At 39.3% G+C, this 12,640-nt stretch overlaps 1 protein-coding gene across 1 annotated transcript in view; it reads right to left on the bottom strand.

Moving 5' to 3' along the window:
• Window positions 1-12,640, bottom strand: part of nrip2 (nuclear receptor interacting protein 2) — a 67,679-nt gene that overhangs the window by 30,823 nt on the left and 24,216 nt on the right. Inside the window, exon 3 of the mRNA XM_072552196.1 lies at window positions 11,186-11,268. Within this exon, the coding sequence (XP_072408297.1) occupies window positions 11,186-11,268 (83 nt within the window). The remainder of the gene's footprint in view (window positions 1-11,185; window positions 11,269-12,640) is intronic.

The following is a 12,640-nucleotide window of genomic DNA, read 5'->3' as shown; positions in this document are numbered from 1 at the left end:
ATAATCTACATTCCAAAGTAGTTAAGAAGGTAGCTGTCGAAAAATGGATACATTGGTGATCATCTTTCAAGATTCTATAAATTCTGGAACAGTTCCTCTGAATGAGAAGGTAGCTAATGTAATCCCACTATTCAAAAAGGGAGTTAGAGAGAAATTAGGGAATTATAGAACAGTTAGCCTGACATCCGTAGTAGGGAAATGCTACATTATAAAAGCCCAGTATAAAAGATTTAGTAGCAGAGCACTTGGGAAAAAGTGACAAGATCAGCAGAATCAGTATGGATTTATGAAAGAGAAATCATGCTTGACAAATCTAATGGAATTTTTTGAGGATGTAATTAATAGAGTTAATAAGAGGGAAAATAGTGAATGTTGTTTACTTGCACCTTTAGAAGGCTTTTGATAAAGTCCCACATAAGAGATCAGCATGTAAAATGAAAGCATATGGGATTGGGATTAATATAACAACACAGATAGAGAACTGGTTGGCAGATAGGAATAGGAATAAATGGGTCTTTTTTTCTAAGTGGCAGGCAGAGATTCATGGATATCACAGTTATTAATGCTTGGATTATAGCAATTCAAAGTCGAGAGTGTGGTGCTAGAAAAGCACAGCAGGTCAGGCAGCATCTTGGGGCAGGAGAGTCAACGTTTTGGGCATAAGTCCTTCATCAGGATGAAATGTTGATTCTCCTGCTCCTCGGAACCAGCCTTACCTTCTGTGCTTTTCCAGCACCACACTCTCGACTCTGATCTCTAGCATCTGCAGTCCTCACTTTCCCCTAGCTATTTACAATATATAATAATTATTTAGATGAGAGAATTAAATGTAATATCTCCAAGTTTGCAAATGATTCAAAGCTGGGTGGCAGGGTGAACTGTGAGAAGAATGCAGAGATACTTCAGTGTGATTTGAACAAGCTAAGTGAGTGGGCAAATGCATGGCAGATGCAGTAAGAAATGAGATTCTCTTTTTGCTGCCAAAGTCAATAACGGCAGATTATTACCTGAATGGCAATAGGTTGGGAAAGAGGGAAAGTGCAATGAAACCTGGGTGTTCTTGTACACCAGTCACCGAAGTAAACATGTTAGTGCAGCAGGCGAAGAAGGTAGATGGTGTGATGACCCTCATAGCAGAAGGATGCAAGTATAGCAGCAGGGATGTCTTGCAATTGTACAGGGGCTTGTGAGGCCACAGCTGGAGTATTGTGTTCAGAATGATCTCCTTTTTGGAGGAAGGATATTCTGATTATGGAAAAAGTGTGACGTTTACCACACCGATTCCTAAGTTGGCAGGTCTGACATATGAAGAGACTGGATGACTGAAGACTATTTTCACTGAGATTGAGAAAATGAGGGGGGAAATCACGTCAAAGCCAATAAAATTGTGATCTGACTAGACAGAGTAAACATAGGAAGGTTGTTCCCAATGACCAGGATGTCCAGAACCAGGGGTCACATTCATAGAATCCCAACTGTGTGGAAGTAGGCCATTCAGCCCATTGAGTCCGCAACACCTTTAAACAGCATCCCACCCAGACCCACCCCTTTTCCTATGCCTAGCCACCTAATCTACACATCTCTGGACTCTATGGGCAATTTAGCATGGCCAATCCTCCTAACCTGCGCATTTTTGGACTGTGGGAGGAAACCTGCACAGACATGGGGAGAATATGCAACCTCCACACTGACAGTTGCCCAAGGCTGAACTTGAACCCAGGTCCTAGCACTATGAGGCAGCAGTGCTAACCACTGAACCACTGTGCCACCTTGTAAGGATATAGAGTAGACCATTTAGGGTTGAGATGAGGAGACATTTCTTCACGCGGTGAGCGATGAGCCTTTGAATTCTTGCCTCGGAAAGTGGTTAAGGCCAAGACACAATGTTTTTGAGAAGGAATTAGATATAGTTTTTAGCGTTAAAGGGGTGAAAGGGTATGGGAGAAAGCAGGAGCAGGGTACTGAGTTGGATGATCAGTCATGATCATGTTGAATGGTGTAGCAGCCTCAAAAGGGCTGAATGGTTTACTCCTCCTATTTTCTATGCCTCTATGATAACAATGTTTTGATTGACTCCTGGTCAGGTGATCTTAGATGGTGTGGGGCCAGTGCAGGAGAAAACACTTAGTCTGCAAAGAGGAAGCATCAAAAGGTTTGTGTGCTTCCCTCTCTCCTGTGTGGAGCATCAGGACATCAGCAGTAATAGCTAACTGTCCTTTATTCACCTTTCTCTGCAAATCTCCTGCTGAAAGAGAACTAAAATGTCTTGAATGACAGTGGAAAGATGAATTTGAAATCATTGAATGAAAGACAGCATCAGTGTACAAATAACCTTGTATCAATGACAAAGAACAAAAGGTACCTCTCATCAATTCCCTTGATACAGACTGGTGCGATCAAACTGTTTCTGTTTTTTCCCCCTCCTTTCCACCTCAATATTCATGTCTTTACGAGTCTGTTTGTGAAGTGTGGGTGGGGGGGTGGGGAAATGGGTGTTGTAGTGGGTTTTAAAAGGAGCAGCTCTTAATTTGAAGACTTATAAATTAGCAATTCATATTTCCTATCTGCCATTGGCTAAAGACAATTTGTTTCTGAAACTGTTTTTTCTTGTTAAGTACAGAAACCTAAGTTCGTCAGTCAGGGAAATTGGAAACTTTTAAGTTAGTTTGTTCACATTTGTGATGTCTTCAGCAAAATTGGGGCTTGATTTCCAATGCACTACCCCAATGGGTTGTGGTAATGTTTGGGAGCTTGTGTCAGGGATTTTGTAGAACAAAGATAAGTTAAGATTGAGTTTGGAGTTGGTGGGTGATAAAGGGATAAAAGGAAACATTGAGTTGTATACTATCAAAAGTAAGATGGCACTAGAAACTGCAAAAACCTCCTTGCAGGTGGGAAAGATTTCCGTAATAAGAGATTGCAGGTTGACTAAATTGACAAGCTAACTGGAAATGGAATTGCCTGCTAGATCTAGAGGAGTAAAATAAATGAAAGACCAGCATAGCATTTGGCCTAAATAGAGATGCAAGAAGGATACTCCAAACAGTGAGACATCAGAATCCATTCATATTGTTACAGTCAAAGCAGCTGGAAATATAAAAGGAACTAAACTTAAAATAGCTGAAGCCAGAAGTAGTAACAGGTGATGAATGAAAAACAATGAAGTGAAACAGCAGAAAGCCAAATTTCATTCTCGCAAGATCTATAAACATTTGCCAGAGTTGAGTATTCGAAAACCAGTCAGGGTACAAACATTTAACCATCTCAACAAAAGCCAGCTCAAGTGGCAACTTGGGACCAGGATGGAACAGTTGTCACCTTGATCACTCAGTGAAAGTAAATGCCAGATATACTGTTAAATACAGGCACATAGGTCCAACTGAGGAGCCTGTCCCTGAACTGAAGGCAGCTCATCAAGAAGAGGTGAATAAACCATCATATACAGCACACATCAATCATCAGAAACAGGGATCCATAGCAACCCAATTACAAAAAAACCAAAGTCATCACAGGGGCAATAAATTATACAGGAATGACACAATGACCAGATGAACAGCCAACAACACCATGCTTTAAGAAACCAACATGGTTTAATGACCATGTGTGCAATATATGTGCAGAGAGTGATGGAAATACCACCAGTCATTGTGCTCTGGAAGTCATCAACCCAGCAGAGACATGGAGTGTAACAGACAAGTGCCTTGTTCAAATCAAGCAAACTACCCAACAAGATGCAAATCTTCAAGGTATTAGAATTATGGGATATATAGTTGTTAATCAAAAATGTATAGAATACATGCCAATTTTTTTTCTTTATTTTAAATCAAAAGTGGAAAATATGTATTAAAATGACTGGATTCAAATGTCTGTCCTAGAGTGCTATACTCACCTGACCTCTACCACGAGGCACATTCCCAGTAATCAGATGTGGACAGGCATCTTAACATTCATTTCAATAAGATTCCCATGTAGAACATATTGTGTTGTATAGTCAAAAGAGAGGGACTCAGATTAAGATGTAAATCAAACTTCCCCAAAATGGGAAAAGTAACCCTGAAAATGTTCGTTGCACAGGCCATGTCAGCAGAAGAGGCCAGCAATGGTAAAGGGAACCTGTGGAAATTAAACAAATGCACTTATAATGCATTAAGGGTTTAATGTTTCTTGATTAGGCCTGTCTTACTGAAAGTAGTCTACTCAACAGAAAGTAAATTCAGCAATGTTCAACTGGTACCATGAAAGGAAACACTCAAGCATCTTTATGATGCATGTCGATGACTATCTATGGTGAGGCTCTGGGGTGTTTGAATTATACCGAATAAATAAAAATATACTACAACTTGAGATTAGAATACAGGATTCAGGGCCTTTAGATATACCTAGCAGAATAGGTCAGGAATAACCTTGAATCAATCCTAACTAGAAAGTGTGACTCTATCCCTCCAACGCATCTCGTCCACATCCCGCACCTCCGCCCTCAGACCCACCCCTCCAAACGTAACAAGGACAGAAAGCCCCTGGTGCTCACCTTCCACCCTACCAACCTTCGCATAAACCTAATCAACCACCGACATTTCCGCACCTCCAAAAAGACCCCACCACCAGGGATATATATTCCCTCCCCACCCCTTTTCGCCTTCCGCAAAGACCGTTCCCTCCGTGACTACCTGGTCAGGTCCACGCCCCCCTACAACCCACCCTCCCATCCTGGCACCTTCCCCTCCCACCGCAGGAATTGCAAAACCTGCGCCCACACCTCCTCCCTCGCCTCCATCCAAGGCCCTAAAGGAGCCTTCCACATCCATCAAAGTTTTACCTGCACATCCACCAATATCATTTATTGTATCTGTTGCTCCCGATACGGTCTCCTCTACAATGGGGAGACTGGACACCTCCTAGCAAATCGCTTTAGGGAACATCTCCGGGACACCTGCACCAATGAACCACACCGGCCTGTGGCCCAACATTTCAACTCCCCCTCCCACTCTGCCGAAGACATGGAGGTCCAGGGCCTCCTTCACCGCCACTCCCTCACCACCAGACGCCTGGAGGAAGAACGTCTCATCTTCTGCCTCGGAACACTTTAACTCCAGGGCATCAATGTGGACTTCAACAGTTTCCTCATTTCCCCTTCCTCCACCTCACCCTAGTTCCAAACTTCCAGCTCAGTACTGTCCCCATGACTCGTCCTACCTGCCTATCTTCTTTTCCACCTATCCACTCCACCCTCCTCCCTGACCTATCACCTTCATCCCCTCCCCCACTCACCTATTGTACTCTATGCTACTTTCTCCCACCCCCACCCTCCTCTAGCTTATCTCTCCACCCTTCAGGCTCTCTGCCTTTATTCCTGATGAAGGGCTTTTGCCCGAAACGTTGATTTGACTGTTCCTCGGATGCTGCCTGAACTGCTGTGCTCTTCCAGCACCACTAATCCAGAATCTTTTGGAAGTATGCTGAGTCATCACAGAAGCTTGATCAAACAATGGAATTTGCTATACACCTGCAAGACCAAATGCCTGGTTGATGTATTGAAACTAAGTAATTTGACAAAATATGCTTCAGTTGACGGTAAATAAATACAGAGAAATGCTTACTCCAGATTCTAGCCTTGTGAGACCAAAGGACATGAAATTACTCCTTTGTACTAATTCTTTTCATGCTAACCTTTCAGATGGATTTTCAAGTACAGTTGATTTTGTAATATTCGTGTTGGATGGAAATGGGAAAAAGAAATTGTCCCCTGTTCTGGGAAGCCAAGAGAAATAAAAGGCTGGTTGAAAATATTTTAACTTGTGGAAACACTGGTTGCTGTGGAAGCAATACATGCAGGGTTTTAGTTCATATTTTAATGGAAATTCTGTTACGGGGTGTTCTGAAAATAGTTGGCCCACGAATGTTATATAGATAATTTATCTAAGTTTGTGATAACTTGTATTTGGTGGAGAATGTGGCTGAAAAAGGCTGGTAATTGACTTTGTTAGTGTAAAAATGATGCTAGAAAGAAACCACCAAGGTAAGGTGGGTCGACACATCATCTGTTTACTAAAAGGAATGCTTGCACAAAAAAACTACTGAAGGTCCTAGAAGAAGAACATGTTGTATTATGATATAGTGTTCAAAACATGGAAAACCACTTCTTTTCTTTTCACTTCAATATGTTTTGAAATATTATTTGTGTAATAAAGTTTGATTTAAAGAATAGAATCTTAATAGTATGTTAATTAATAGCAAATACAAAACCTAAGCATTGCTGCAAAAGGATATTTTATCTTGTACTTATCAAGAAATACTAGTGTAAAGAGAAAACAACATTTAAATAACATGAAAAGAGAGAGTGCTGACTTCCATTTGTTTGCTGTGCAAGCGTATTGCTGGAATAGTTTGCATCAAAGTGATCCTGCAGGATGTCCATCCTGATCAGATCACTTCTCCCTGTATTCCCATGCAACCTCATGAATGGGCCTAATGGCCATCACTTTTGGACCTGAAATGTGTTTCAGATTACACTGGGAAGGTTGGACATTTCAAAGATTTGAGCAAAATTAAAACTAGTTATTTCACTCTGCTGCAAATGCTATAGGAACAAGAATGGTGTTCACCACTAGCAGGATGCAGCAGTCAAGTCAAAAAGATGTTTTGCCTATCACACAAATTGGTATTATTCTCAAAAGGTTTGCAGATTATCCCTTGTGCATACTAGACACTACATAATTTGATGCACAGGGCTCTGCATTTGGCAGACAGAAAGAACATTGTCACACACTGCCTGTTTCGACTCAACAGAATAGGATGAAGAAAAGGATAACAAGTGGGAAATCACCTTTGACTAATTTGCTAGGATTCCTCTCAAATTTAACAAGCAAAGTAGATAATGAGATCCCATGGATGTAGTATCGCTGGACTTTCAGAAGACATTTAACAACATGCCATATTAAAGGTTAATGCAAAAGTTAAAATTCCGAGGTGTCAAGGGTAATTTATTAGCTTGGATACAGGATTAGCTGACCAAGAGAAAGCAGACAGGATAAATGGGTCCTTTTCTGATTGGCAAGGTTCCACAGGGTTTGTTCTTCAGCATCAACTATTTACAATCTATATTAATGACTTAGAGGTACGATAGCTGAACTTACAGATGGCATAAAAGTAGGTGAGGAAGTAAATTGATATTAAGAAATTTATAAATGCATCTGGATATATTACGTGAATGGATCAAAATCTGGCCGATTAACACAGATAAGCATGCAGTTATCCATTTTGGTTAGAAAAACAAAGGCAACTTATAATCTTTAGAGACAGAAAAGTCAGAGTACTTCAGTGCAGAAGAAACTGCGTATCCTTGTGTATGCATCATAGAAAGCTAGTATGTAGATAATATGGAAGGCAAATGGGATTTTGGCATTTTTCTCTAAAAGAATACAGGAAAATGTTGCTACAATCATACAAGGTATTAGTGAGACTGTAGCTGAAGTCTTGCATACAGTTTTGGTCCCCTTACCTGAAGAGAGACACATTGGAGGTTCACTAGCTTGATTCCAGACATCAGGAGTTTGCCTTGTGAAGAGATTCGGCCTATACTGTCTGGGGTTTAGAAGAATGAGAGGAGATCTAATTGAGGTATACAATTGCTCAAGGGGATTGACAAAGTAGACATAGAGAGGATGTTTCCTCATGTGGACAATCTAGAACAAGAGGTCATAGTTTTAGGATAAGGGGGAGCAGCTAAAAGAGAGATGAAGAGAAATTACTTCTCAAAGTGTCATGAATCTGTGGAATTTGCTACCCAGAGCATACTGGATGCTACGACATTGAGTACATTTTGAGGAGATAGACAGATTTTTAATTAGTAACATGTTGAAGGGTAATGGTGAGCAGGCAGAAAAATGGAGTTGAGGCTGAGATGCTTTGATTGTATTGAATGGTGGAGCAGGCTCAAGGGGCTGAACTGCCGACTCCTTTCCTAGTTCTTATGCTCCTATGAATAGATAACAGTGTGAGTTTTCCTCCAGCAGATTGTTTTACCTGATGTGGCAACACTAATGGTATCCTTCATTACAGAACTAACTGAGCATGGATTGTACAGTATTGAATAGTCTGACAATTATTCCAGGTTATTATTATGTACAAACATTATACTCTCAGGTGTATCAGTGTCTAGGCCAACAATTACAATGAAGAGCAAGCTTTCAATAGCATGCCATGCATCATGTGGTTTCAGAGGTAAGGTGAAGTGTGAGACCTTTACAACCTCTGGCCCCTTGCATTCATGATATCATAAACAAGCCTCTAAAAGATATGCTGACCTTGAAATATAATGCAACCACTCTCTGATTCATTCCTCAGGGCATACCTTGAGCAATCAGCTAAGCTGCCCAATTTAAAATTGAAATCGAAGCTTAGCAGCTAACTATCAGTCATTATATAACAGGTGCATCTCACTAGCAACACCTCTACCAATCAGAAATCCACTTGTCAATCAATCAGCACTCTCTCCTCATACAGTGCAATGTTGTTTTCTGTTTACATTGGGATTGTCCTGATGGGTGCAAGACAAATAGTGTTGACAAATTGTGTCTTTTGAAGCAATACTCAAAGTTTGTGAATAGTATTATGAAATTATTAAAGTTAAAGATACACAGTTGATGGGCACTGCTTGATTACCTATGAACATATATAAAAATGCAAACAATTATTTGGGATAGAATCAGTAGTCGCATGGAAAAAGGTGGGCTGATTAAGAAGCACCAGCACAGCTCTCTAAACGGAAATTATACTGAACTAACTTTTTTTGAAGAGTTAATGAAAGGTTAATGAGATTAATGCTTTGATACAGTATCTCATAATAGACTTGTAAGGAAAGTTGTAGGTCATAGTATAAAAGGGACACTGGCAACATGGATAATTGCCTGAATAATAGCAAATAGAGAATAATGGTCAATGGATATTTTTTATGCTGTATGAAGGTTTGGAGTGGAGTTCCTTAAGGATCATATTGGGACCCTTGTTTTCCCTTATGTGATGATCTGGATCTTTGTGTGCAAGGGACAACTTCCAAGTTGGCAGATGACACCAAACTTGGAAGAATTGTAAACAGTGAGGAGTGTGGAACTCCAAAAGCACATTGACAAGTTCATGGAGTGAGCAGAGAGGCGGCAGATGAGGTTCAGTGAGGTATGAGGTGATCACCTTTGGCAGAAGAATACTGAAAGACAACATATAATTTGGGTTAAAACTAAAAAAAAGATGAATGCTACAAAATAGAAACAAAACAAAAATTGCTGAAAAAGCTCAGTAGGTCTGGCAGCATCTGAGGACAGAAATCAGAGTTAATGTTTCAAATCCAGTAATCTGAAACATTAACTCTGACTTCTCTCCTCAGATGCTGCAAACCTGCTGGGATTTTCCAGCAATTTCTGTTTTTATTCTGATAAAACTTGGATTACAATTCTAAAATTGGTGCAGGATCAGAGGAATCTGGGTGTTAATGAGCACAGGTCATTAAATGTGACAGGACATGTGGACCAGAACAGTAAATAAAGCACACAGTGTTCTTGGTTTTACAACTAGGGTCATACAGAGTACAAGAGTAAGGAGTGATGTTGAATTTGTACATGACACTAATTTGATCTCAGCTGATGTACAATTGTCAGAAAAATGTAAATCTATTGGAGAGTACAGAAGTGGTTCACTAGAATGGCTCCAATATCTAGAATTCAGCTAGGAAGATGGATTGAAAAAGTTGGGACAGATATCCCTGGAGATAAGAAGGCTGATAGAAGGTTTCAAGATCATCAGCTGGCTGGACAGTGTAGATAGGGTGAAGCTTATTCTGCTTGTAAAAGAAAACAGAACAAGAGGATCTAGATTTCAAATGATATACAAATGACACAAGGGTGATGTGAGAAAAAATACTCTCACACAGCAAGTAGGGTATGGAATGCACTCTCTAAAAACTTGGTGGAGGCAAGTTCAATTGAGGCATTCAAGAGGGTTTTGGTTGGTTATTTGGATAGTAATGGTGCGCAGGGATTTGGGGGAAAGGCAGAAAATTGGCACTAGACAATACAGCCAGTGCAGCCACAATGGATGCACCAAATGGCCTCTTTCTGCACTGTAATAATCCTGTGAGTTGTCCATATCTTGGGAACCCTTCTTTTATGGGTTGAAGATAGGCATAGATCAAATTCATCATTGTCTCCAATATGTAATGGGTCAAAATAGAAAATACTGACCTGGGAAGGCACCGAACACATCAAGAGAATTGTCAGGAATATGCAGAAGAACAAAGTATCAGAAGGAGCATATAAATCTCTATGTTACTCAATCCAACCTCTCAAGCAACATCTGCTCCACATATGGCAGGGTTCATAGGTCTCACATTGGAGGGAATCTTGTAGCAATATAATGGTGATGTTCTTACCTCTAAGCCAGGAAGCCTAAGTTTAAGTTTAAATTCCAGTGGTGTGTAACAATGCTGTTGAACAAGTTGATTAAAAACATGCCAATCTCACATTGGAGGGGTCTCACAGCACAGTGGTAGCCAGATCTCTCTGAGCTAGAAGATCTTCAAGTTCCAACTGTACTGGAGGTGTGACAATGCTTGTCTGAACAAGTTGATTAAAATAACTTGATCTCACACTGGACAGGTCAGTGTCTCAAAATGTGATCTCAAACCAAGGAAATGAGAGTGAAAGCAAATTATACTCAATCCTAATGCATTCCCAATCAGAAATCATAACGAGAAACTTCTGGGATACTATATGTTGGTGATGGAAGAGGCAGATGTATGCATTGTTGCACTGTGCAAATAAATCGAGTATTAGGTAAATGATTGGTACCTGCTTTCCTATTTTAACAATCAGCTTCAGAATGAATTAGTATTTTTCATGGAAGCATAGTCAGCAATCTAAAACATTTGACTTATATAGACAAGTCAGAAAGTTCAGCAGGTTTGCAGTACAGTCTATAATAAAATTATTAAATATTAATCAAGGTTCCATTACAAGTAATTCAATTAGCTAACAACCAGCAGATGACACTTGATTAAGATAAGTTAATTGTCATTTTCTGCCTTGTAATCTAAATAGCACCTACTCTATCGGGATGCAGGTCTTCAAGTTATTCATCCTTGAAAATCCTTTCCTAATTTAAATTAGAGTGGTTCATCTCCTAACTGATATCTTACCCTATTCTGTTCAAGCAACTGGCAGAGACTGTGTTCTGTTGGCAGCCTGTGTTGATAGTGACTTTGATCTCTTGGTCACAGCACTGAGGAAACAAGGGACATAAGTTACTGAAACAATAAATACAAAGGTACTAGGAACAAAGTATATGCAATATCTTTCTATCTTGATTATTTAAAACATAGTTTAAGCACATGAACATTTCTAATGTCAACATTTAGTCATAACACTGATGGTACACAAACACATTGTATTTTAAGGTATTCCCTCTACCATACCTATATTCACCCATCCGATAGTGCAAATTCATTTATTATTCTTAGATTATCTTCGTCCTTGTAAAGTTTGCCTTCTTGAAAATTATAGTAGTTCTCAATTTTTATTTTGCAAGTCTAATTCAGAATGCAGTTATATTATGTTTTTTTTCAAATGCTTTCTGACTTTGGTAGTATCCACAATTCCATGGCTATAATAATAACCCTAATTTTAATCCTCTGCCCGCAACTTTCATGACTATTTAATACATAAATAAAATGCTTCAATATTATATTTCAATTATTTCATCTTACATTTTTCTTTCAGTAAGTTAAATATCTGAATACTTAAAAAATGATTTTAAAGAACATTTTAATTTTTAAAAATGCAATCCACAAAGCTGCTGCTGTTTGGAGCCACTCCTACCAAGAGATCTACATCATGGTATGTCACACTCACTTGCCTTGTGCCAAACTCACACATCCATTGTAGCTTCACTGCAATTATTCTGTGCCATCTGTCATCCAACTGTGCTGAGGTTGACCCCTCTTTCTGCTACCTGCCACTTTGCTCACTAGAAAAGATTTTGTAGCTTTTCAGTTCTGATGTGTTTGTCAAAATACTGACATTTTCTTTTTTGGGTGTCACTTTTTGCTCTTGCAATTTCAAACATATTTTTTTTGTCTTATGCACTTATATGGAATTGTATGCTGAACTCCAATGCTGTAGATTCCACTGTCTATATTTGCCATAATAGTTGGTCAGAGCTTGCAACTTATCAAACATTTCTTATATTAGAACAATGACTTACAATTCAAGAAAGTGCTTTAGGATGTCACAAAATTGTTAAATGTGGTATTTCAATTCAAATAATAAATGGGATTCTTGGCCTTATTAACAGAGATAAAAAATAAATGTTTTTGTAAATGTATTACGTATTACAAATATTTGTGGAATATTGGTTATATGAAAGCTGCAATATTTAGTTCAATTCTGAACACTACATTGTATGAAGAGGGTTAAGGACTCTGAGAGGGTGAAGAGGAAACTGATTAGAATGGCAAAGAGGGATGTGAGATTTCTTATGTGGAGAGACTAGAGAAGGTGGGGCTGGTTTCCTTGGAGCAGAAAGATGAAGGGAAAATTTAATTGAGATTTTCAAATTGTAAGAAGTTTGAATAAATTAAGTGAGAAGAAACTTT

The sequence above is a fragment of the Chiloscyllium punctatum genome, chromosome 32 (assembly GCF_047496795.1).
Source record: "Chiloscyllium punctatum isolate Juve2018m chromosome 32, sChiPun1.3, whole genome shotgun sequence".
Classification (NCBI taxonomy): Eukaryota; Metazoa; Chordata; class Chondrichthyes; order Orectolobiformes; family Hemiscylliidae; genus Chiloscyllium; species Chiloscyllium punctatum.
The sequence above is the reverse complement of the archived record's forward strand: the minus strand, read 5'-3'. Positions and strand labels throughout refer to the sequence as shown.